General features: G+C 37.8%; 1 protein-coding gene across 4 annotated transcripts in view; it reads left to right on the top strand.

The window, feature by feature from the left end:
- The window catches only part of arid1b (AT rich interactive domain 1B (SWI1-like)), a 717,470-nt gene that overhangs the window by 642,516 nt on the left and 47,115 nt on the right, over positions 1–27,839 (top strand). For 3 of the 4 annotated variants that reach the window (XM_039748144.1, XM_039748142.1, XM_039748146.1), the window contains exons 11-13: positions 5,800–5,958; positions 15,705–15,914; positions 18,010–18,214. In XM_039748144.1, the coding sequence (XP_039604078.1) occupies positions 5,800–5,958; positions 15,705–15,914; positions 18,010–18,214 (574 nt within the window). The remainder of the gene's footprint in view (positions 1–5,799; positions 5,959–15,704; positions 15,915–18,009; positions 18,215–27,839) is intronic. The other variant, XM_039748145.1, reaches the window with a different exon arrangement.

The following is a 27,839-nucleotide window of genomic DNA, read 5'->3' as shown; positions in this document are numbered from 1 at the left end:
ATCGCTCAATGAGCGCTTTCAGCTCTCTGGCAGTTCGCGGTTGGGGCTCTGCATGATTTCTGTCCAACCGGCTGTTGTCCAAGTCAACCTTTACTTTAAGCATCCGCCCTTTTATCACTTTGTAGGCAGACACCGATATCGGACACACTTGATATACCAATGGCAACACCAGAGCTGCGTGTTGACCCATGACTAAAAAAAACGTCTCCTCCCCAGCATTTCTGCCACTCAATTTCTAGAGCAGTTCCACTGTGCGTCTCCTGAAGGTAAGCCACTGTCAGATGCTTCCCTCTCAGCTTCCCTCTCAGGAAGTCGCACACTTTCGCGATCTTAGGAGGGCTCTTACAACCTGCAACATTAAGACTCCCAATTTTAAAATCGTACATTGTTAAAATTGACAATGGAACCAAAAAAAAAATACTATAATAACATTAAGTAATATAAGAAATGCAGAATTTTGAGCCTTTGTTAACAAGTTGTTAAATTAGCAGTGGTACGTAACTTTCTTAAAATACTTCTAAGCCTCCACCCCTCCTTGTCTGAAAAAACCTCAGTGCCCGATCGCTGCTTCATTAACCGTTTAACGGAGGAAATAAATAATTTAACATCCGGAAAAAAGCTGTACATCCACTCTTTTCCCCTTTGTTTCAACCAAAAAGGCTCTAATTCTGTAGAATCCATATCCTTCTGTGATGTCCTGACTACTTTCTGACACAACGGAGGAATCAGATAAATAACCGTCCTCCCCACAATCTGAAACCGAGGACGCTTCAGTGTCAGCCGCGGCTTCAGTCTTCTCAAAGCTTCTTTTTTTAAAAGCAACTTGCTCGTCTGCTCCACAGTGTCTTTTAACAGCCTTTGGTGTTTTGAAAGTACTGTACACACTCCATTTCCATATCACCCCATATGCTTGGGACCACTGATTCTATAGCAGAGTCTGATACCTCCAAAACATCCGACTCATTAGCAGTGTTTCCAGACTCTGATACAGGGGGGTCTTGATTTCCATTATCCCTATTCAGTTTGGGATCAGCATTAAATGAATTGCTGTTCATTTGGACCAACGCAGTTTGATCGCTAGCAGCGTCTTCATTTTGAGCAACAGCGATCCCGCCGCTATGTTCCGATGTGTTCGCCGTCTCTACCGCATCTGTCTGATCCCCAGGGCGGTCGGGGGTCTTATCTGGGGTCAGTTGCTTGCCTAATTCAGCAGTTTTAACAACATCTTTGCAATCTCTAGCTACATGACCAGCTTTGCCGCATTTAAAGCATTTCATCGGTTCAGAGGTGACAAAGATAACATATTCGTAACCGTCCACTTGGAACCTCAACGCTACGTTTAATTCATCCGCTGTATTTTTTTAAAATCATTAAAACTTGCCTCCTAAAAGACATCACATGCTTCAACTGGGGTGCTTTACATCCCAAATGTATGCGTTTAATCTGCGAGATTAACTGTCCATAGCGAGATAGCTCTCTTTCAAGGGTCTCGTTAGAAAAGGAGGTACATTCGATTTTTGCTGAAGTTGTAAGAGGCAGTACGGGAGTTAAAGTGTCCTTTATAACAACTCCATTTTCTACCAATCTATGGACAAAATCCGTTGTAGCAACAAACACTACCACCGCGCTGCTCATTCTTAAGGCTGAACGAACATCGTCACAGCCTATTACATTTCCTACAACCAATACACACTCTTCCAGAGAACAGGTCGTTTCTGGCATAAGTTTCACTCCATGTTGTCTGGTGAGTTTTTCTAAATCACCGTTCCGAAAACGGACTACTCCTGAGGAGGCCATTCTGGCCTTCCTCAGAATAAACCAATCCAACAAAAAGATAAACAGTTAGAGACAGAATAACAATTAAGAACAAAAAAGCAGGAAAAACAAACATTAAAATCACAAGCCTTCAAACTCTCCTGCTCTCACTCTCACTTTCTCACAGAGCTCCGCCCATTCACCACTCTCGCGAAAGAAAGAAAGAAAGAAAGAAAGAAAGAAAGAAAGAAAGAAAGAAAGAAAGAAAGAAAGAAAGAAAGAAAAGTTATACAAACCAAAAAGAGCATTTATGAATTTTAGATGTGAAGATTTTTTTGGACAACCTTTTTTGTCCTGCTTTGCCATTATTCTCACACTTCAGTAACAGGTTCTGTAATGGTTACTACTCTTTCTTTCTTCTAAAGTTATAAAGAATAAATCTGGAGAAGTCAAACACATCGTATATATGATTTTACATTTTCCATGCTGAAGCAAGTCCTAAAATATTTTGGTGAAGAAAAAAAATCAGTAGCCATCACACCAATTAATGTGTGATTATATGTTGTTAGAAAGATAGCCAATACATATGTATACATTTAAAATTACACTTATAAAGATCATTGTTTCTCAGTCAGTTTGGTGTCACAACCCACTTTTCCCATTTAAGTGTGGGTCCTCTTTGGTTAACAAGCATGATTGTTAGAAAGGGTTAGGGTCTCCCTGGGTGAATCTAGCACAATTATCAAAGTAACCAACTACCGCTATAAACAATAACAACTCGCTACCCAATGAATAATTAAGAAACATTAATACAGATGATGTTCAGAGAAATAAAGAGGAGTTTTTGAAAGGTAGATTATTTATTATATTATATTAGACTTAATGGTGTTAGACATGCAATGTGGAATTTTTATGTCATGTATTAAATAATTGCTTTAATACACTCACCTAAAGGATTATTAGGAACACCATACTAATACGGTGTTTGACCCCCTTTCACCTTCAGAACTGCCTTAATTCTACGTGGCATTGATTCAACAAGGTGCTGAAAGCATTCTTTAGAAATATTGGCCCATATTGATAGGATATCATCTTGCAGTTGAATGGAGATTTGTGGAATGCACATCCAGGGCACGAAGCTCCTGTTCCACCACATCCCAAAGATGCTCTATTGGGTTGAGATCTGGTGACTGTGGGGGCCATTTTAGTACAGTGAACTCATTGTCATGTTCAAGAAACCAATTTGAAATGATTCGAGCTTTATGACATGGTGCATTATCCTGCTGGAAGCAGCCATCAGAGGATGGGTACATGGTGGTCATGAAGGGATGGACATCGTCAGAAACAATGCTCAGGTAGCCTGTGGCATTTAAACGATGCCCAATTGGCACTAAGGGGCCTAAAGTATGCCAAGAAAACATTCCCCACACCATTACACCACCACCACCATCCTGCACAGTGGTAACAAGGCATGATGAATCCATGTTCTCATTCTGTTTACGCCAAATTCTGACTCTACCATTTGAATGTCTCAACAGAAATCGAGACTCATCAGACCAGGCAACATTTTTCCAGTCTTCAACTGTCCAATTTTGGTGAGCTCGTGCAAATAGTTTTTTCCTATTTGTAGTGGAGATGAGTGGTACTCGGTGGGGTCTTCTGCTGTTGTAGCCCATCCGCCTCAAGGTTGTGCGTGTTGTGGCTTCACAAATGCTTTGCTGCATACCTCGGTTGTAACAAGTGGTTATTTCAGTCAAAGTTGCTCTTCTATCAGCTTGAATCAGTCGGCCCATTCTCCTCTGACCTCTAGCATCAACAAGGCATTTTTGCCCACAGGACTGCCACATACTGGATGTTTTTCCCTTTTCACACCATTCTTTGTAAACCCTAGAAATGGTTGTGTTTGAAAATCCCAGTAACTGAGCAGATTGTGAAATACTCAGACCGGCCCGTCTGGCACCAACAACCATGCCACGCTCAAAATTGCTTAAATCACCTTTCTTTCCCATTCTGACATTTGGAGTTTGGAGTTCAGGAGATTGTCTTGACCAGGACCACACCCCTTAATGCATTGAAGCAACTGCCATGTGATTGGTTGATTAGATAATTGCATTAATAAGAAATTGAACAGGTGTTCCTAATAATCCTTTAGGTGAGTGTATATGTATAGTGTGTAGGGGTCGATAAACCAGTTAATCCAGACTCAGATGGAATTTTACTTCCAGGTTTATAAAAAATTTTTGAACATTTTAACACAAAGCAAAAAACACCTAAATTATATCTGCAAAAGGAAACAGGAAATATGATTTTCTTTTGGTGTCTTAATGTCTTTGTGCTTGAGCTTTATGTTTTAGGTATGTGTAATAAATACCCCTTCCGAATTTTTGCCCATAGTAATATATGTTTCTACCTGATTGGTGAAAGGCCATAAGTGATTCCACTCCATTGGACCCTTAACCTGCAATTGCTTCACCTGGGTATGACGTTAATCTGCATCCAGCCCTACAAGCAGGTCCTCCACTTCAGTTTACCTCCAGTTACAGTTTAATTGCCACTTGGGGACATATATTGTAATACATACTGTAAGACATACTGAACTAACACTGATAATTTCTAGATTTAGATTTTAACATCTGTAGATATTACCATAGTATGCCAGTTTTTTTGAGTAATTCTCTGTTTTGTAAGAATGTTAGTCTAAAATAGTGTCTCCAACTCCAGTCCTGAAGGGCCACAGTGGCTACAGGTTTTCATTCTAACCCTTTTCTAAATTGTGACCAGTTTTTGCTGCTAATTAATTCCTTTTCCTTTCATTTTAATTGACTTGTTTCATAAGATTTGTTCGCCTGAATTTCGTCTTTGTTCCTCTGAATTGTGTCATTTCTTTCCTAAAAATGGAATCCATACAGAAATGAAATGTGAAGTGAGTGAGCCAACAGAAGACCAAATAAGTCAGGGCCCTCAAACTCCAACCAGTTTCACTCCAAGTGGTTGCTTAATGAGGAGCCGATTCTTGTTGTTAATTAAAGTCGTTCTTTAATTCCATGGCTTGTTGCTGCTCTCATTGTGCAATATCATGCATTTCCAAAAATGCTGATTTGAGACCTCAGCAGATCAAAATTCCTGAGACCTTCATCTTTCTTCATTTTCAGATATTGTATGATGGACACATATTGCTGGTCATGTTTATATCTCATGATTGTTCGGCTGCTAATTAAGGAAAAAGAAACAGTTAAGGGGTCTGAGTCTTCAAGAGGAAGTCAATTAAAATTAATCCAAAAGAAGTTAATTAACAGCAAAAACAGGTCACTAATTAAGAAAAGGGTTAGAATTAAAGCCAGCAGCCACTGTGGCCCTGCGGAACCAGAGTTGAGGACCCCTGCTGTAAGGGAACTTGGTGCACATTTGTGATTATTGTATGCAAATTCAATAACAAGTCACACAAGGCACTTGTGCATCTGCTACAAGACTGAAACTTGTGGGAATATGTTTAATTGCCATTTTATTCAATTTAGAAAAGATAAGTGGAGGAAAAAAGTTAAAAATCATATAGTAAATCAATTGTCCATATGAAGTGTTGCAATTGGACAGTGTTGTACACAACATTTGAAGCAGACCTTACATTAAGTATATTTGCCGGGACAACCTATTTAAGAAAACCAATTCAAAACAATAAGAATTGGAAAGTATTTACAAAGTTTGTGGAAAATGCTATTGCTGTGTTGAACCAGAGTGCCTTCACATTTCTTAAAATGTTCGTGTTTCATTCTGTACGTTCAACAAACAGATTTTACTGACTACTGAAATTCTATTGTGTCATCTTGACAAGAGCAGATAATAGGTGTCAAGTCTGACTGAGACTCAGTTAGATAGTGTTATATTCGCTTATATATATGGCAGTTATGGCATTATTTTGGGGGTCTCGAGTGTCAGGTTTAACTGTATTCACATGAAATATGTCTTATTGAACTTTCTTCCTTAGTTTTTTTTGGAGATGAAGATGTGCTCCACGTTTATCCTGTTCTTATATATTCTTTATCGCAGGATAGCTACAGCGCTCAGAGTTTTTCACAGCCCCCCATCCCTGGCAATCTAGCAGTCCCTTCCCCCCTGTCCCCCAGCATGGCTGGCATCTCCTCATTTCATGGAGATGAAAGTGATAACATAAAGAGCCCAGGCTGGCCAAAGACTCCGTCGAGCCCTGTAAGTGGCCCCAGTTCTTTGTTCTTTTTGCTCTCTTATTGCTTGTTGTTGTTCTTATTACTGTGACTCCACAGATGACTTTCTCATTGAGACACCACATTGACAAAATAAGTGCTCTGAAATTAACACTCCTAGGTGCAGCTTATCTCTTTCTTCTTAGTTTCATTGCTGTCACCGGTCAGCTGCACCTTTTTTTTTTAAAGGTCATCATGTAAATTTGCCTGACTCATTATTTTTAAAATTGTTGTTAATCTTACCAATTTTTACTCACAAATAAAGATTTCCACCTTGTGGTTTGGGTTTAAAGCAATTGGTATTTCTTTCTAAATGACAATTTAAGATAACCATCAGATAACCAAACTTGGAGATGTGCCATGCAGTTTCTTTACCATTCTTTATTATAAAAAACATAACTGCTAACACATTCTTTAAGTGAATATTTGTTTATTCTAAATCGGTTATCTCTAAATATTGGAAATCTGGTATTTCTAATTGCTTTAGATTCATTTCCACTATATTTACTGGTAATCTGATATTTTTGGTTCATTTGATAGCCTTCTTAGTCTTCGTTTGTAGAGTGTCTCATCTATTTGTCTAAGAGCACTTGCCTCTTCATGAATGGGAAATTATTGCTGGGTGAAAGCACAGGAGATTTAGACTGTTCTGTCTTAATGCACGCCTATTAAAACACTCAACTTCCTAGCATTTTCTGGTCGGCCAAGGGCAGAGTGGCACCTATTATTGGCCTTAAAAAGTAGAGCTCTGTACCTTATTCTTATTATCCTGTTAACAGTCAATGTATTAGTAAAAAAGGCAAAACCTTCTGTCTTTGGTACAAAATGTGTAGGCAGAAAGGGTTTGCCGCTTACATATCCTCCCCATGTGTACATGTGTTTTTATCTGTATACTCGTGTTTACATCCCAATAACATAACAATCCTTGACGTGGAATTTCAGGCAGTTCAGGGCTGGTTGCTCCTTTGTGCCCAGTGCTGCCAGATAAGGGCAACCAAAAAAAAAAAACAGAATAAAAGGACACAAAAATGAATCAAGCAAAAATACATAAAGGCTTCCAATAAAACATTTCAATAAAAATTTAGCAACTGCAATTTTGTAATTTATTAATTGACACCAAAATATAAAAAGCTGGAGATAAAAAATTGTTTTAATTAAGATAGGATGTTTGGACCAAAGTTTAAGCCAAAGTAGACCTCCAGGATTGACCTGAGTTCAAAACCCACACACAGAATAATTTTTTATTATACTACAGGGCTTCGTCCCCTGCTCGCTTTGCTCGCCAACCCCTGTGTTTGGTTAGTCATATATACAATTTTAATTTTTTTTTTCTTTTGTATTGTTTCAATGTCATTATTTGCACTTTTACTTTAAAGCTTCATTAAAAACAATATTTTTTGGAGACACATTGTGACAATGCAACGTATCACTGCCCGTGAGTGAATATTGTTTCTGTTTCTCTAATAAATAATCCGACTTTTTCTAATGTTTGTCCCTGTGATGTATTGTTTGTCATAGCAAAAGCTATTCTCACAGTAAACTGTAAACATTGTAATACGAATGGCATATCACGATCTCCTTTGGTGTGTAATGTTATTCGTGGAATATATACATTACCTTTCTTTTTGCCTGTTAAAATTTGCATCGCTTCTCCGTGATCATAAATATACACCTGACCGAATTGTGTATTCTTTGAAATTCAACTTGTCGTTGCTTTAACTGTTGCAGGACCACAGATTCTCATAGTGTATGGTTTATTATTGTGTAAATCCACATTTTGTGCATATGAATAATGCGAATGCGAAAAGACTCTACTCTTTGCCTTTTATTTCTCACCTCGATTTGTCCTGCTCTTTTTTCAATTACACCTGGTTCTGATGGTTAATCACCTTTTGTTTTGCTGTAATGCGATCTTTTCTATCTTTTCTTTGATACTGTAGAGACTGACATGATAAAGTGTCACAAAAGTTTTACTTGAACAATCACTGACTTCGTAACCCCAAACACAACTTTCTAGCACCCTCTCCAACCCCTCATCCTCCAAGTTTCACCCCCAGTGGCGTAGCGTAGTGGGGGCGGCAGGGGCGGCCCGTCCCACGCGGCACTTTTAGGGGGCGGCAAAGAATTACTGTATATTTTAGTCTTTTAAATTGAAATACCTAAATAAGGGGGCAGCGAGATTTTCCTCCGCCCCGGACGGCTGACACCCACGCTACGCCACTGCTCAACCCCCTTACCGCATCAATCAGTACCCCGCTATCAGTCAGACCAAACAGTCACTTAAAACCAAAAAGGCCGCAACCTGGCTGGGACGCTGCAATACTTTCTAATTTTACTGGTTTCATAATCTCTTATCTGCCTTTTTTTCTCTCCAACGCCTTTGGGTGTCTATTCTCTGTATTGTTCTGATATACTTTTACATGCTTTTACATGACTGACTGTTTTGGATGCATGTGCTCTTGTATGATATCTGTTGTAAGTAGGGCATGTCTTGGCAAGAATCCCATGTTCCATGTCCCCGCGAGACGGCCCTGGGACAGTCTCTTGGCACCAAGTCTCATGTTTACGGTCCCCGCAAGACGCTCCATGGCAAGTCTCTTTTGTCTCATGGGTCTTTTAAATGTCTTTCGAGAACTTCAGAGAAAATCACGTATCGTCGCCTTGCTTTTGCATTCCACGATTTCTTTTTATAATAGAGAGATACTAGCTGTGCTGCTCGTCTAAGACAGGTTGAAATCCAAATGATCAATGTACTATAGACCTCTAAGTTAACATTTGTAGTGCATCATGAATTGCGTTGGTCTCATTGATCTGTCATTTAGTATGCGATTCATAAAAGCAATACATTTTATTACTAAACATGTTTGTGAGGCAACTTCTCTTGCAATGACAGAGACATAGCAACTGGATGGACACACATTATTACGATGGATTGTTTCACACGTAATCCAATGAAATAATTTGATGTTTTTAAAAGTGACTTGCATGTGCAGCATGTTGGCACAGTGGGTAGTAGTGATTGAAGGATCATGAATAATTAGTTCTTTTTCCATGATTCATATCATTGAATCATGGGAATTGAATCACAAGCATGAACAAATTCATTTAGTAGAGCTCAACGGGAGTGCAAAAGTCCATGCATGATGCCGTCAACCTCTTTCGATTAGATGCTTTACTTTTAATTCTTTTCTAGTTAGAGCTAAATCATATCAGTGAAGGATGATTCTCAATGATCATTCTTTGTTTCAGCACACGTTAATAGTAGAATGTTTTAATTGTTTGTTTTATACAGTTCATTATTGGAATTGTTTTAAACAGAATATATAAACAAAACATGAAACTAATATATTTTGTACATTCAACAAATTACCCACACAAAACTGATCCCTACAAAAATGTGATTCTAATGTCTAACAGTTATTTGATTTCACACCATTTACAGCTCATTGAATGCACCAAGCAGGTTTCATTCACTAATTCTGACCATTTTAAACTGAATCTTTACTCGAGAACGAGTCTGCACTGGTTTGAATTCAAATGATTGTGTGAAGTCTGCATGTTTTCTAATTTAAGGTCACTTGATAAAACTAAACTGTCCTAAAATGTATGCATAGACAATGAGATAGTCTGCACTCTCATCCAAGGTTGGTGACGGCCTTTTACCTGATGCTGATGTCCAAGCTTTCATGTATTGGACCATGCAGGGTCAGAATATGAAAAAACAAAGCATAATTCAAAGTTTATTTAATGGTGAGAGTAAAATGTGAGTTTTGAGGCTTCCTCAATCTCTACAGTCAAGCAACAGTGTTCAGCCATATGCAAAGATGGTCTATTTGCTTTTCTTAAAGTACAAGAAATGAACACTGTTGTAGCTGCCCTACAAAAAAAAAGTAACTATATTCATTGACCCATTCAGCTGGTGGGCCACCCATTTTCGAACTAATGCTTAATCCAGTTCATTAATGTGGGACAGTTAATAGAAATGAACGTAAAAAGTCAAAAGGTTGTGGTGAAGGTCAGATCTGAAGGCAGATCAGAATTGAAATGAGTCGTTAAACTAAATTAAAAAATACAGTTTAAACGTGAAATGAAAGGCTATAAAATTGCAAAATAATATTAGATGAATCACTTGTAAACTTGAAAACCTCCTCTTTCCTTATCTTATTGAGGTGTTAGTATTTTAAACTTCTTAGTATTTTAAACTTCAAACATGGGCAAAGATTTATTTTTAGAAAGCTTTGAATGAAAAACCCTAGAATGGCTAACTCAAGAGGAAGAAAACTTATTCCAGCACATAACATTTTACAAAAGCGTAACTAATTGAATGGCATTATTTCAGTATATGACACAGATTCTGAACTAATTCCTTTGAAACAGCCTGATTATTTATGTTATCAGTTTAACTGGATGCTTAAAACTTGTTAAAATCTCTGCCAATGAATCTTCCCTGTGGATATGTGTAAAAATATTCTTAATGCCTACAGCAGCGCTGCTCTTGGTATTCTGCACGGCACTTCTGGAGCTGCAACATGAATCATAAGCATTTTAGTATAAAGCTGAAGTTTTTTCTTAACCCCACCTCGGCAATTTATAAACACCCTGTTAATGTAATGAATAATTTCTTTCTTCTGTCAGCACTATCTGAAAGGTTAATAATATGGTAGTGGGTAGATAAATTGTAATAATCACGCAAAACATTTAATTAAAGGTGCTTATTGTATATATAATGTATGCTATAATGAAATATTACTGCTCCGGAGAATGGTGGCATAATGCTTTTGGTGGCCCAAAAACTGTAAAATCTCCCAACAAGAAATCTATTTAGAGGAAGGGAACAAATGTAATTAAAACGTGGAACTTTTTCCCCCGCAGCCTTCAAAGTCTTAACACTTGGCACTGCTGTGCATGTGAGAGCGCACATCTTTTTTTCAGTGGAAAACTGATGATACCTTTAATCAGGCTGTCAAATGTTTATAGCACTGTACATGCTTTTCTGGATTATAAATTCCAGTCTAAATAAAAAGTGTCACCTTGGCAGCCCTGTTGATTGCAAATTGGTCCAGCAAGAATTTCAAGTAGGATGTCACTTTCCATGTTGCCTCTGATTTTCATAGCCAGTCATTGGTGGCTTTTCTTTTTAAAGACACACACATGCATAGATACACATTAGCCAATTTATTATTCTTGCCTATCATTGTAAACAGCCCACTTCTCCAACATGTAGATGCAGCTCAACTTACTGTATGCAGCATGCACAAATGGTCAAGGGATCTTGTTGCTGTTCAAGCAAACATTAAAATGGTCAAAATGTGTGATGTAAACAACTCTGACAATCAATCATATGATTGTTTTTGCCAGACCCATCATCTCAGACACAGATGCCCTTCTGGAATATTTATGCTATTCAGTGTCTAAAATTTATAGAAAATAATTAATAAGCCAAAACAAATCTGTGTCAGTTTGGTGTGCAAAATACCCTTTTTAATAAGGGAGGTCAGAGGTGAATGTTCAATCTCAAAAAACAGTTCTTTTAACAGTGGTATGCAGTGAAAGCACAAAACATCAGACCTTGAAGTAAATGTATTACAACAGAAAACCGCGCCAGGTTTCTAACCTGTCAGTGAAGAATTGGAAGATGAGGTTACAGTGAACCAGTGATTACGAAAAATGTTGCCAAATCTTGATTTCTGCAGTGAGATAGTAGGATCAGAATGTCACAAAATGCAGATCATTTCAAGCTGGTTCCAGTAACATGACAGTGACTTAAGTTTACTTCAGTGGCCTGCACATGTAGAATGTGTTTGGGATCAGGTCAAAAGGGAGGTGTGACTAAGTTATTGCAAGAACTTTGTGCTGCTGTCAAGTGAACATCCACTGAATTCCATAAGGAATGTTTTAATCACTTTGCTGAAACACTTGCTTCAAGGAATTCAGTCAGACTGCTGGGTTCTGGATTTGTGGTTATTGAGTATATGTGTGGGTCATGTATACATGTTCACATTAGGCTTTTTCAGATCTTTGTTTCATTCTTTTTTGGTCAAGGTAATCAAACATGTAGTCTTTAGTTGTGAAAAAGATGTTATCCCCATACAGCAATCAGACTAGCTCTGCCTCATGTAAATTGGCTAAATTGCCCACCTCAGTCTAGTCATTAAAGCCCCATAATCATCCCCTATCTCTAACTGGCTAATTATCTCTCACCCATCACCACCTAACAGCAATTTGTGGTGAGCATACTGGCACCAAAATGGCTGCCATGGCATCATTCAGGCGGATGCTACGCATTAGTAGTAGTTGAAGTGGCTCCCCACTCACTACGAAAAAGCACTTTGAGTAGTGACAAATGTACTACATAAATGTAAAAAAAATTATAATAAATCTGAATAATGTTAGCCCATCTCTTACAAAACAAGTTGACAGTACTCATATTCTACAGGGTGGCCCAGATCTAATTATGCAGATCCAGATCGTCTGGATGACTGATTTATGCGGGGACGATTCTAGTTCAGCACGAAGACGATTCTTCATGTTGTCAGTTCGCACACTTCTCGATGGTCCAGGATTTTTTGGGTGATTTTCTATGTAATACACTTAAGTTATAGCGTAATGAAAATTGCATAATTAGATCTGGACCACCCTATAGAGACTCAGTATTCCATGATCAAAAGTAATTGCTGAGATTTATCAAACCATTTTTAAGACGCTGGGTTTATAAGTACTCACAATTTGAGTCATACTGATAAGAACAAAGAGGTCTAAGAACAATGAGAATGAGAAGGCCTAGGAAAGTTGGAAATGAGAAGGACCGGGAAAATTGAACATCAATAACCATCCTGCCAAAAACTCTCCAAAAGCAAAGCATATCATTTTCCTTAATTTCACATCGAATCGTAAAATGCAGTGTCTAAAGATCCATAGAATTCTCTTATGTTAACTATAACCATCAGAAATATGCTAATAAAAATGGGATAAACCAGCGTTTCTCAACCTTTAAGTATTTGCGACCCGAGTTTTCATAACAGTTTTATTCGTGCCCCCCAAATGTTTTTTTGAAAGGAGCCAAATAATACCAATTTGTTTTTTTTTTAATTAATGATATATCATAGATGCATATTTTATTATACCTACTTAACTTTCATCGACATTTATCTACAGTAACTCTATATTTATTTTTCTAGTATCAGAATGTAGTTTAAGTTAATTTGTTTTGGTTTCAATAGATGTATTTTTCATATTTTCGATTCTTGTTTTCTTTTTTTCACATCTTTGCACCCCCCTTTTTGTTATTTCGCACACCCCTAGGGGGGCCCGCCCCACAGGTTGAGAACCACTGGGATAAACAATAGAGTAGCAAGTTGGAAACAACTGCTGAGCGAAAAGGAGAATGAATTCCCTTGTCTGGTTTACCAAAATGTGCATGGATGATCTTTAAAGGAGGCTGCATGAAAACTATGTATTTTTGTGCCCCCAAATATATGGAGAAAAGCTAACAGTATATTTCACACAAAGAAAATACCATAACTATGGTCATCAATTGAGATAAAGCCTCATTGTTTTGAGAATGCTTTGCTGCAATTCAGGTAGGATTTCACCCCATTGGTTAAGAACCAATACATTTTTTATGTTTGTTTGAGAAAATCCACCAGAAGAATATCAGCCGTAAGTTGAAGATGAAGTGCAGCCTGGGTTGTATGAAGACAATAACAGCTGTACAATCAGACAGCTGAAGAAAACAAAAACGACCATTTTGGAGTAATCACAGTAAAGGCCAAACTTGAGAAACCCATGAGATGTTGATGCCACCGGAGTGACCATTTTATAGTACAGAATTCACAGATAGTCTTATGTCATTAAGGTCATTATGTTCAGGCAGTGTAGTTCATCAAAACAAAGCAGACAAATGTTCCTCCACTGTAACATAGAAAAATAACTGCTTACAGTTGTTGAGTCCAATGGGCAATTTTAATTTTAACAGTGCGTATTAGTGTTCAATTAACCTTTCTTTAATAAGTACAATCTTTTTCCTTTCTATCTGCTCACTTTGCCTGGTATTATGTTTTGGATAAATATCTGAAAATACTCACTGCTGAAATGTGCAACAATGCAGAAGATACAATCTTTTCAATCAAAAATAGTTTCTCATTGTCCACAAATATTTTTTTAAAAATTTGTGTAATTAATTTTGTTTATACTATGTGTACATGGCCCAGGAGCTGATACAAAAGAAAAACAAAATAACACTTGTTATTTAGTGCTTTAGACAAATAGCCTACAAGTGTATTCCTAATTTTATTACTTCATTGCCCCAAAAAATGGCAAAATTAAACATGTTGTGGCCACCTGGGTGTGCACCAGCTCCTTAAACCTGACACAGACACCAGGCACAGGTACAGCAACCCACATTTAATTTATTTTGTTCCCCAGTGCACAGCGCAGTACACCACTTTCTCCTCTTCTCTCTCTCTCTCTCCCTCTCCGTCTTCCGCCTCCACTCCTTTGGCATGCTTCGTCCTCTTCATCCAGACTGTGGCTGAGGGACTGCCATCTAGCACTCCGGGGAAGACAGTGCCCTGTTCACATCTACTCCCCCCATCCTTCCTCCTGTCCAGGAACAGTCCCCAACCATCCATCACAATGTACTCCAACGGCCTTCCCACTATAACACACAATCATGTGTGTCCAGGTTAAGCCTGTAATTTAGTCATATTATCTTTTTTCTGAGATTCTTTGAACTAACCATAAAGTTTCACATCTTTATTTAACACTTTTCTGGTTGCCATCCATTTAGTTTCTACTTTGTAGCTGCTATACTTTAAAAGTTATATTTTTTTCAATGTCACACTTCATTTGTATACATTTGTGTATCTGTTTAATGAACCTGCTTGATCCAATTGCATGTTCTCACATCGTCAGGCAAGAAGTAAACCTGTATGGATAGCATGTCGATCATTGGGTACACTTACAACACACATATGTGCCCTCGCTGACAGTAACACTGACACTCCTTAACTTACCACAGCACCAGCAGCACACAGCACCACTGGCTTTGTGAATGTTAAAGGTAACTGGAGCAGCTAGAGAAGATCTTTTAAATGTGAGAATGTGCAAACTCCACACAAAAAAGTGAGCAGATCAGGATGCAAACCCATGGATATCTCGAGAGAAATCCTGACAGTAGTCCTGACTACATATTATTTTCGCCATCTAAAAAATGCTTGAATCTCCTCAGTGTAGTGAATAAGCACAGGTAGTTGATGGATTTATTTACAGTTCTTGTATTAAGGTTTATTTTGCATTTCATCTCAGAGGTTAAATAAAATTAAGCACTCTTGGGAAAAGTTTTTTTTTTTTTATTATTTCTATCAGAATTCTAAAGTCTTCAAAGTTCCGTCTGCATTATATATTTTTTAATTAATGTTTAGCATTAAAGGCCTACATTATGTGTAAAAATGTGATTACTAATCAAGAAGGGGGGACCATTTCATTACCAAACACAGATTTTAACATTACTTAGCTTTTGTATTTTTTTTTTACTCAAATTTATATTTATAATGTTAAAATGAAATTTGAAAATATTGACTTGTGCTCTATAGAATGGAAGAGAATAACTATTTTTAATGAAGTGTTGGTAATTACCTTGAGGAATAACTAGTCATCTCTGTTGATTAGTTTGCTTGATAAAAGCTATTGCTGAACCATTTCTAACATAATGCATGCACATTTTTCCTTCAGAAGTCCTGTTCGTCTTTTATAAGCAATGAGAAGATCACCAAACTCTATGATATGGGCAATGAGCCAGAACGCAGAATGTGGGTGGACCGTTACCTGTCTTTTATGGAGGAGAGGGGGACCGTTGTTCTCCATCTTCCTGTTGTTGGGAAAAAACCCCTAGACCTGTGTCGACTCTACCTTTCAGTTAGAGATCTAGGAGGCCTTGCCCAGGTAAGTTTGGTTTTCTAATTTTGTTTCAAGAAAAAAATAAATACTCATTGTAGCTTAATCTCTACCATATTTAGTTTTTTGAATAATTCATTCCTGGGGGTAGAGAGTCAGTATTTGAGTGTCCCTGCTAATTACCAATGTGATATGTGTTCAGTCAAGCCTAATGCAAATAGGAGATGGTTACAAAATAAATAAATCGAGATGGTTTTTGACACATCAGGGAAGGGAGTACTGTACAACTGTTTTAATATAGGAAAAAAAGATTTCTGGTACTTTAATATGCTTGCTAACTTGAGATGCCATTCACCCTGAATGCAAAATTTTCAAAGAGCTCCTGGTTTGCTGTAAAAGATCATCCTCAATCAGTGACCCAAGGAAACAATGATTTTCTGTCAAAGTAGAAAAGCCATTTTTGAAACACCATTGAGAATAACAGGTTGTTGTAATGAGAGATGGGCACACAGTGATGTTCTTATACTGCTGTTTACTTCTCCTGGTTAACTCCTCCTGTGACATTTTTATTTAATTTTTTAAACCTTGCCCAAGCTCTGTTGTGACATGGTCCAAAAAGTATCTTGACATTTTTATTGCACAATAAGTTACAATAAACGTGTTGTACCATATTCATTGGGCATGAGAATTGGAATGTAGGTTTCTGCAACATTAATATGGACTTTATTTAAAGCTTTCTACATAAATTATTTACACATTAGGAAATAAGTGGGTAACACTTTACACTGTGTCCATAATTATACTGTAACTACTATGTAATTACCTGTATAAGTACAGTGTAACTGCAAGTTATTAATTCATACTTACTGTGTAATACAATGTAACGCTATAGTTAATTACTCAGTTGTCATTGTTATTCCACAGTTTATATAATTACAATGTAACAATTTATCACTGATCCAAAAACAAGTGTACTTACATAGTTACATTGTATCTGTACTTTCAAACTGTAATAAAAACATCAGGCTATGTAACTACAACTATGTAACAGATGTTCCGTGGTCTGGGACATTGTAATGGAGAATTGCAGTGATAACTGGATAGGTTTTCAATGATAGCTCCCCTGGGAACAGAATGTACTTACCATGTATTTACTCTGTATTTACACTGGAATGGCCTGCTTAATGCAGAAATCTAGAGGGACACCTTCTTGACGTGTTTTGCTTAAACAAGCATTTGTCACATTCTTGTAGTTGTGTTACACTATTTATTGTTGATTTTTTTTGGGCTATTATTATACCCATCCCTAACATTACACTGCCAAACTTGCATCATTCAATGAAGGTACACAGGGTCACAGAGCCATTCCAAGCATCACCGGGCACAACGCAGGAAACAGCCCAGGATGGGGAGCCATCCCATTACATGGCCCACTGACAAACATACCAGCACTCATGCTCTCACACATATGGCCACGTAACCCAACGTATATGTCCCTGGGATGTGGCATTAAAACCCATGAAGAAAACATAGGGAGACATGTATAGAATGTACAAATTTTACACACTATCTCCAGACAGAATTCTATCTCAGGATAATGGATCCGTGAGGCAAAAGCATTAACCATTTTGCAAAGGTGTTTTCACCATTTAAAACAGATCTTGAAATATCATCGAAAACCTATGCAGTTATCACTGCAGTTCTCCATTACAATTGCCCAGACCATGGAACATCTGTTACATAGTTGTAGTTACATACCCTGATGTTTTTATTACATTTTGAAAGTACAGAAACAATGTAACTATGTAAGTACACTTGTTTTTGGATCAGTGATAAATTGTTACTTTGTTATTATTTATACTGTGGAATAACAATGACAACTGAGTAATTAACTATAGCGTTACTTTGTATTACACAGTAAGCATGGAGTAATAACTCGTAGTTACGCTGTGTTTATAAAGGTAATTACATAGTAGTTACAGTGTAATTATGGACACTTAATGTAAAGTGTTATCAATAAGTGCCTTCACAATTTACAAGAACACTTCATATTTTTTTGACATTGTGGTGGTGGCATGAGGATTGTGCCGCAGACAGCAAAAATTATGACCTGATGTAGTTTTTCTTTTTCTTTTCATGTTAGGTTAACAAAAACAAGAAGTGGAGGGAACTGGCCAGCAGTCTTAACGTGGGGACATCAAGCAGCTCTGCCAGCTCCCTAAAGAAACAGTATATCCAATACCTGTTTGCTTTTGAATGTAAGGTTGAGAGAGGAGAGGAGCCTCCACCTGAAATATTTGCTGTTGGTGACAACAAGAAACAGCCCAAACTACAACCACCTTCACCAGGTACGGGGTGGCATTTCTGTTTAATCACTTGAATGTAACTCTGTTACCTTAGAGGATCTTTCTTTTTGGCTCTGTAATAAGGGCATGTTTTTTATAAATACTTGCAAATAAGCAATCCTCTCATACAAAAACCTTCTTCTTTAACTCAACAAATGAGCCAGTTTTGTTAATTTGTTTGTCTGTCTTACCAATTAGGGAAAGGGAAAGTCTGTAAAAAAGCTTTGCTGTGTTTTCACTATCTGCCATCAACTTCGCTATTATCTGAAAACATTTAGAAATATTAGGAACAGGATATCAGTGCCAATATGTTTATGGACCAAGTAAGGTAAATTCACACTGTGTTGTAAAATGTCAGTGCGTCTATCTCCAACAATTTATCCTTGTCTGTCTTTTCTGCTGATACTAGACTATCTTCAGCCAGACACTCACTATAACAGAAACATAATTTGGTCCAGATTACTTTGTTGCTCATGTCTTTACAAACCTAGCAGCACTACATATGCTTTTAGATTGAACCCTATATTGAATAACACACTCATTGTAAAATTAATAAGTAAGTAGTACGCTAACGCAAAATTGATAGGCAAGTTTAAAGTAAGAATGAGTGAGGGCAGTCTAGAAATCTTAAGATAACAAGAATATTTTTACCCTCCAGTGCAGAACTAAAGGACTTCTGTTTTCTTAAGAGACATGAGAGAGGGTGGAGGATGTGAATATGTGCAAGTAGACAGAGAAATACTGAAGGAGAGACCTTAAATCTTTTCGAGAATACATATTGGGATTTCTTGACTTACATCATTTCATATATGTTTCCTTTCTAATGAGAAAATAACATATTTTCTGTCTAGTGTCACCCAAACATTTTCACTTCATTTTGCTTTCAAACAACTGAGAAGATATGAAATATTCGCACCTCTGTAAAATTGGTTCATATTGTATATTTCTGTGTTCCCTTCAGTTGCGGATAGTAATCTGAGACATGCTATACAGCAAAGAAAATGTCCCACAAAGAAATTGGGCATGGCAATTAAAACAAATGCCTATCAGCAAATTTGGGGTTCCCACAATCCTCTGGGGTCTCTGAATGGAATAATAGATTACATTATTGCACTTACTGTGCTTTTAGCTGTCCTCAACATACAGAATGCTATGTAATGTTGATAGATAGTTAGAAGAAAATGCATACTGCATATATTCACGTTTAAGTTCTCCTGCGGATAAGTTGGGGCTTGATTTTACCGTATAATTTCCAGTATTTTATAATGTCGGTCGTATAAGTTGAATGAGGAAAGCTCACGCTATTGGTCCAAGACATTATGATATGCTAACTCTCACTAGAGTGAGTAACCACGGAACAGACTGCCTTTTTTCTATCTGTTGTGCCTATGTGACCACGCGGTAATACCTGAGCTATTCTGAAGAAACGTTTGCACAGTTTTGTGTTTTTTGTATCTCACACCCTCATACACCTTTATTGTAAGAGTATCCCTTATCTGCAATGGAACGCTCAATCAGAAGAAAATATGAAACTGGTTTTAGATTAACAGTCATTTTCAAGTTGTGAAAGAAATTGGTAACTGCACTGTTGCAACAAAATTCGATGTGTCTGAGAAACTGCTGTGAAATTGGAGGAGGAAGAAGATGTTAAAAAAAAAAAGACTTAAGTGTCGCATTTTTGAACGGGAGAAAAAGTCAGGGTCTGCTTTTGTGATCTATTTTTGACTGATTTGAAGGTTTAATCTTCATTTATACTATCTATAGGTTAAAGTGATATAATACTGCACAGTATGCATTCTATATTTTAAATACACTGTCACAAAACTCACACAGAGTCATAGAAAGGTTTGGGGCAGCCACCCGTATAATTTGGTTTCCTGGCTGCAAAAGTCGTTTAAATGAATACTGCACTGATGTGCACACAACCGAGTCCAAGACAGAACTGAGGGACTAGGGAAAAGGTGTAGGTTTTAAAGGGGAAGACAGGAAGTGAGATCATAGGGATCGGGCTCATGGTCTTCAGCCATTGGTTCGAGTCTGGGCGTGACATCACAGGGGCCGGGGCCGGGGCCGGGGCTGGCAAGGTCTTCTTCTATTGGTTCGGTCCCAGAAGTGACTCAAGAGAGCCAGGTGGGATCTCCCGTGAATGGTCTACAGGAAAGGGAGAAAAAGAGTCAGTGCACTCTGCCACATCCCGGCATGCTTCGGAACCACCCTTACTCAAGCCCTTTAGCTGCCTCCCATGCGCACGTGTGTGACAACACTTAAATGCTAATTTCTTATGTTGAAAAAGTAAGTACCAACCCTGCATTTATCACTACCTTTAATACCTAAAATTAGGTTCACCTGATTAGGTTAAAATTAGTAGGACATCATTAGAGAGGATCTTGTCTTAATTAAACCTTTAACATTTAGTTTCGTTTGCTGTGTGTGTTTCACCATGCCTAGATCAAAATATCTCTCTGAAGCCTACAGAAAGAAGGTTATAGATGCAAATGAACCTCGGAAAGGATTTAAAAAGATCTTCAAACTACTGGTATTGAAACAGTCCACTGTATGGAGATCATGTACAAGCAGAGATAATTTCAAACAAAAGTTTATCTGAGAGCTGAAAGCAAGATACAAAAAGAAGTCTCTAAGAACCCCAGAATTTTATCACGGAATCTACAAGTAGCTCTTGCCACTGTTGATATCAAAGTCTACCTTTAGAAAGATGCTACACAAATTAGTTCTGTATGGGAGGTGTGAGGCCAGGACTAAAGCTTGCCAATGGATACCTAGGCAAAGACTGGGACTTCCAGATTAATGTGTTCTGGACAGATGATCATGATCATAGTACTAGAAAACATGTTGAAGAAAACCATACAGAGCATTTGACCAGGAGAGATCGATACCATCTGCAAAGCACTGATTTGGAAATTTTATGGTTTGAGGCTGCTTTGCTACATCTGGGCCTGGTTAGCTCATCATCACAGAATCAACTGTGAATTCTTCATTGTACCAGAATGTGATTGAGAATAGTGTGAGACCCTCTGTCAGTAGATTGAAGCTCACCTTATAACATGGTAATTACCCTAAACGTACCAGTAAATTTGCCAAGGAATGGCTGAGAAGAAAGAAATGATCGGTCCTGGAATCAAGTCAAAGCCGGCATCTGAATCCCATCTTGACACTATTGGGAGGATTTGAAATAGGCTGGGGACACAAGACACCCATCAACCATCTCACAGCTGTAAGAATTCTGCATGGAGAAGTGAGAAAAACTTACTCTAGAGACTGGTAGATAATTATAGGAAACACCTACTTGAGTGGGCAATGCCAGTTATTAGAGCCTAGATTGAACTCAAGAAAAAAAAAAAGAGTTATAGGATTTCCAAAACGCAGGGAAACAGTTTGTTGGAATATATATGTATATTGAAAAAGAAAAAAGATGTGCACTCACTAAAGCAAATGTGCCGTGATTAAATGCTAATGTGAATGTAATCACCCAGTGTTTGTTTTACTCACTTAGTGTTGTAATACTTTAAAGTAATTAGAGCAAGTAACACTCAGTGAAATTCAAAATCAAACATCTTAATGTTAATCTTTATTTCTGTTTTTCTGTGTCAAATGAAAAAAATGGTATATTGAAGAGTTTCAACAGAAGATAGATAGATAGATAGATAGATAGATAGATAGATAGATAGATAGATAGATAGATAGATAGATAGATAGATAGATAGATATTCATGGGATTCATGGATTTTGTAAGTGCCACTTTGTTGAACACTTAACAAACTGTGTTTTTTGGTGCTAGATTTGTGTGTACATGTTTTTCATCAAACCATACCTGTTAACACTGGCAGATGACAGCCAGCTTCAGATATATCATGTAATATCAAAATGAAACCAAACATTTGAGGGAAGTGATGGTTGTATCTGTGACTTGGAGCAGGGCCAAGAGTGTGGTGCTTAAGACAAAAATTAGTACACCCTAATGAGATAAATATCTATCCTGGACTAGAGTACTTTGCTATCTCTAAGGAGTACCTGTCACTACTGGTTAAATTTAAAGAGCTTGACTTCCTAGGTGGAGGGGTTATGTGACTTACCAAAGCAATAGTAAGGTTATAGCTAAGTGCGCAAACGATACTCTCTGTTCATTCTATGCCTCTATCAGGTCATAAGCTGTGCATAATGAGTGACTGAAAAAATAAGTATACATATACCAGTTGCAAAAATGAGTTTTCATTACAGGATGCTAGGTTTAATTCTCCATGGTACAGTAAGGATCCTGATAATTTAAGGGGAGCAAAGAGTGATTTTTCTGCTATTCTAAAATGAGCTGATGTGCACTTTTCATCACATTGTAAGCCTTTGACTGAGCATGTGTCTCTGTAAGAAATTTTAACGGCATCCCCAAGACACACCTATGGGATTGTATCTGTTGATTGGCTGAAGAGTGCCTAGGATTTGGTCGGTTGGTACTAGAGACTCTTACCAAGAAACAGGATATCTGCTGTTCCATGTTCCACATACCACCACATTCATCACCAGGAGAGCAACTAAAGAAGAAAATTTAAGATAAAATAACACCTGCTAACATGGATTCCTGTTGAAAAACTTTTGGAACCTTACTTTTTACTGAAAAGAGCCCAGAATGCCTGGCTCTGTAGTAAAACATGAGGTTCTAAAGGTGCTGGAACACTTGGAACTTCAAAACACACGTCGGTCTCATGTCTCTGTTGGCTTTGAAAGGTTGTTGCTGACCCAAGAAGCCCTGACATAACTCAGGTAAATTTTACAATGGATGCCCCAAGCCAGAGAGAGCAAATGGTACTCAATGGTGAGAGGAAGGAAGGGTGGCTGGAGGAAGGGGAGTTTAAATGAGAATAGGAATATTTGGATGTAAAAAAAAAAATAGAAGATCAAAAGGAAATTCAATTAGATGTTCCCTTCCATACATCTGTGTATGTAAGTGTTTTTACAAGAGAGAATTAAGGGAAAATAAATAGGTTAAATAGTGGTAAAAGGTGGAGTTGCACTCCACATGTAATTTTGACCCTGCTGTCACCTGTGGATTTTCTAATTTGGCATTTTCACCTTTTGCTTTTGAATGTCTAATTCTGAAATTTGACTTTCCCTTTTGAGTTTTGACTTTTGGTTTTGACCTTCTGTCTTGTCATTTGACTCAGAATTTTGCTAAGTCAGATATTTCATCTCCTGGCCTTATTCTTCCCTCTTTACCCCTATCGACAGCTAGCCTACAATGTTTCCCATCCCTATGGTTTTGTTTCTTTTTTTCTTGATTTCCCTTTCAGCTTTCCGCCTTATAACACATTCATGTCTTGTATTTGTTGATAGCTATATATTTTCCAGCTCTTGTAGCTAATGGGATCGGCGCAGTATGTTCCCAGGTTACTACATATTACACATTATTTCTATTCTATTTTATTTTAAAAGCTTTAGTACTGAATACCATCAAGCTTTTTTGGCCCCACTCGGTGAGGAGAATTACTTCCAATTGATTAGCAATGGACCCTATCCCTAAGGAAACACTACTTTTGCTTTAAAACATTCACTATTCCTACAGGCCTCATTTGGTCAGGGCCACACAATGAGTGAGAGGTGTGGACTGAAGGGTAGTCTTGCAGGAAATCTTAAAGTTCAGTTTATAAGCTCATCAGTACTTTGGGTGTTTCAGATTTAAGGGGGTTGAGGAGACAATCCCATCTTTCCACCAATAGAAGTTGAGTTGTTCATCCACAACTTCAAGATTAAAAAAAAAAAACTATGAGCCTGTATTGTGATCTGAATTAGCTCACAATGTTCAGATATACTGAACTTTTAGATTGTGAACAAACAGAGCACCCTAGAAGAAACTGTCACACACACACAAATTGTATAGTGTCTTCGGAAGTTTCAGCTCCTTGACTTGGGGATATGAAGCTGGCCATTGACCCTTTAATACAGAGAGAATAAAGTAAGATGAGAGGACAGGTCTCTTGTCAAAGCTTTCAGCAGGATAATCAAAGGAGCACTGATGTGTTGGGGCACTCGGGTTTTAGTCAGTCTTCCATGAACGTTCTTATGAGTCGGTCTGTTCTTGTGTTAGAAAGGAAAATTAAAGCAAAGCCTGCTACAGCCCTTTATTAAGTGGGGTGCCTCCACCCATGACACATCTTTGCACTTATTATATTTAGAATTCCTATTAATAACAATGAGCTGAAACCAGTCAAAAATGACAGGAATAAACAAATTCAAACTAAACTTGCATTTCCTGAGTTTTAATTTTCAAAACTGCCTTTGGCAAGTGGTTAGTTAGGCCTATTTCTAAAGCAGTTTCTTCAAGTATCTGATTCAAGTGCCTGCAGTGTCAGGTACAGCCTCTTCTGCATGTGCCACTATAACTTAGGCATTTGACTGTCCCACCGTGAGCAGTGATGTTCCTTCTTTCTTTCAGTATTTTTGTTAAACTATCCATTTTGGGAATTTCTAGTGTTTGGTGTATTCTTCCTAGCCTTTGCATTACTTTTATTATCCAAGAAGGTGGGCTTAGACTCCTGTCAGCAGTCATTTTGATTGGCATTCTAGCAGTACGTTAAAAATCGCCAGGTGAAGTAAGGTATTGCATTGATGTCAGTAGTACCTTTCATATGAAACTATAAATTCCCCACAATAGAGAGTAACACACAGAACGGCGTAACAACGCAAATTACATCTGTTCATTACCACCTTTCCATTCTGGAAATTCACTGGAATGGAAGGAAAATCCCTTAACAAATGAGGTTTATCTGCCTGTACTGACATGATTTTTTGGCTGTTATTGAAAGTATTCAGGCAATCCCCAAGTGTTTCTGTACAAACCTGCTGTCAAAATGAAGCCTCCTGCAACCCTGAAGTGATCCATCTCCTGTTGACGGTGGCGGCCGAAGTGCTATTATTAGCTGACAGGTGATGATGTCACGGAGTGCTGTTATGCAGCCAAGAAGGGAATCCCCTAGAGTGAGATTAATGGGGGTGGAGTTTCAGACATAAACAGAAAATGACCTGAAGTCAACCTTATCCCAGCAGACCAATGCCTTTTTTTTCTTTCTTGTTAATCTAGAAGGGGGTGGAGGGATTTCCCAGGTTGACACTGTGTAAATTATCTTTCTGGGGTAGCGTCTGACTGTGAGGCTAGGCAGAAGTATGTGAATGAGCTTAGCCTCCAGTTACCTAGACAGTGAATAGTACTCATGTCACTCTTTCAGTGAGCCGGGAACTGTCTGCTAGTAATTTGTAGCTTTCATGGGATTTTTATCATTCTGTGTGATCTGGCCTCAGAATTCACTGACCACAATGTTGATGCTGTGCTGTTACATGGTATGCACAGTTATTCTTTGACTATAGGTAAGAAGCTTGTACAATTGATCTCTTCTTTTTTAAATAATAATTAACTGTGTAAACTTTTTTTGCAAAATTTATTGAGCAATGGATGCATATATTACTTTGCATGGTTTCAGTTTCTAGCAGGAATATCTATGTCAATGTAAATCATTTTAGTATAAAAAAATTACTGTACAATACATAGTAGATGCATTGTGGATGTGTAGCTGCCCTGTGGTTAACTCTGCTCTCTGGGTATCCAGGAGCTGTTTATAGCCTGGTCAACTCCTGTGAGCTGTTTGCATGTTCCCCACATGTCTTTGTCGATTTTACCCAGGAATTTCAATTTCCTCATACATCCCAAAGACAAGTATTGCATGTGAGATTAAAGAAATACAAAAATTATATATTTTTATATGGTATTTATCCAATGCAGTTGTATAGCGATTACCAAGAAAAAAAATAATTTCATGTTTTCATGCAAAATATTTCTAATAGAATAGACGTCTATGGCAACCAATGCTTGACCACAGCAAACAGCGTCTGAAATGTCCAGTGACAATACAGTATTCAGTGTAACTGTCAGGTCAAGTTATCCAGACATATGCTCACAACAACTCAAGCACGTATTTTTGTAGACAAAATTAAACCTATTCCAGATAACGTGCTCAAATGCAACAGAGCATTTGAATTGAAGGGCTACCTCCCCCTCCATTCATTGAGCCCAAGTCCAGCACAATAACAGCTTATTCATTGGCTAACACAGTGTTTCATGTGATCTCAACATTGCAAAGTGTCCTGAGAGACGAGTACATCTAAATCTTAAAAGTTGAAGAAAAGTGAGTGAAAACGTTATAAGAAGAGCATGTGCCCTCGTATCTGTGCATATCTGACATGCTTCCAAAAACAGAAGCTCAAATCCTACATGCAGTTTCACAAACTGCCACTTAATAAACCAGAAGGTGCTCCAGTTGTGGAAATGAATTTAAATGCAATGACAGCAGGAAGATCTTTAATAAAAATTCTTGTTCAGTGTTTTCCCGGAAGTAGTTTATTTAACAATATTTTAGTAAAAATGCACTTATTTGGATTGTTTTGAGCATACAACTGGATAATCTGACATTTGGATTTTATTACACAAGTAACATCCATCCATCCATCCGTTTTCCAACCCGCTGAATCCGAACAGGGTCACGGGGGTCTGCTGGAGCCAATCCTAGCCAACATAGGGCACAAGGCAGGAACCAATCCTGGGCAGGGTGCCAACCCACCGCAGGACACACACAAACACACCCACAAACCAAGCACACACTAGGGACAATTTAGAATCACCAATCCACCTAACCTGCATGTCTTTGGACTGTGGGAGGAAACCCACGCAGACACGGGGAGAACATGCAAACTCCACGCAGGGAGGACCCACAAGTAACATGAGTTCTTTTAATACATGTTTTTGATATTGCTGTTGCGTTGGTCACCATAGGCATCTATTCTATGAAAAACTTTGTCTTCTGTGTTTTGTGCTAAAACATGATTAAAACTCTTTCTTGGCTGTTAATGCAAACTACATGGGGTAAAAAAAAATGTCCAGATATCATTTTTGGGTGTAGTATTCCTTAAACTGGCATGCAAGAGGGAGTGTGTATGAAACAGTATACATTATACATTAGACCGTTATCCCATATATTCTTGGTGATCCATAAAAAATCGATACTAACTTTGTGTTTCTATAATCTAACTGGATGAATTTGTCTGTCTTTCTTAATAAAATGCTGGTTATTTTATTTTATTTTTTTTTTAAACTTTGACCGAAACTTACCATCTTCACAATGAGAAAAGTGTTCTGAGATATTTCAGGCAAGGAAGATAGAAATTTCGAGGCAAGGTAATTATAATCACTAATCATGATGCCAGAACATAGCATGTTGATTGACACGTTAAGTAAGAATTTAACTGCATTTAGTTCACATGACAATATAAACCTTTAAAATTGATTAAAGTATTAGAAATGTGAATACCAGGAAAATGAGCTATTCTGTTCTATACAAGAACTCTTAAGCCTATGTGACAGTAGATGACTTTTCCAGTGGTTTTCAGTCGTAGCCTTCATTTACATAATCTTAGCCAGTCTGAGGCATTCGGCATCACCCTCCCTTGAAGCCAATCATCTAACATGATATACTCACAACTGAGACAGACTAATCTGGGACTGGGATTTTCTCATTGGTCAGAGGGTCTGGCTGTGTATACAGGAGAGCTGACAACCAAATGAGCCAATGAA

This window comes from Polypterus senegalus, chromosome 3 (genome assembly GCF_016835505.1).
Source record: "Polypterus senegalus isolate Bchr_013 chromosome 3, ASM1683550v1, whole genome shotgun sequence".
NCBI classification, from domain to species: domain Eukaryota; kingdom Metazoa; phylum Chordata; class Cladistia; order Polypteriformes; family Polypteridae; genus Polypterus; species Polypterus senegalus.
Note: the sequence above shows the minus strand (reverse complement) of the source record. Positions and strands in the feature narration are given on the sequence as shown.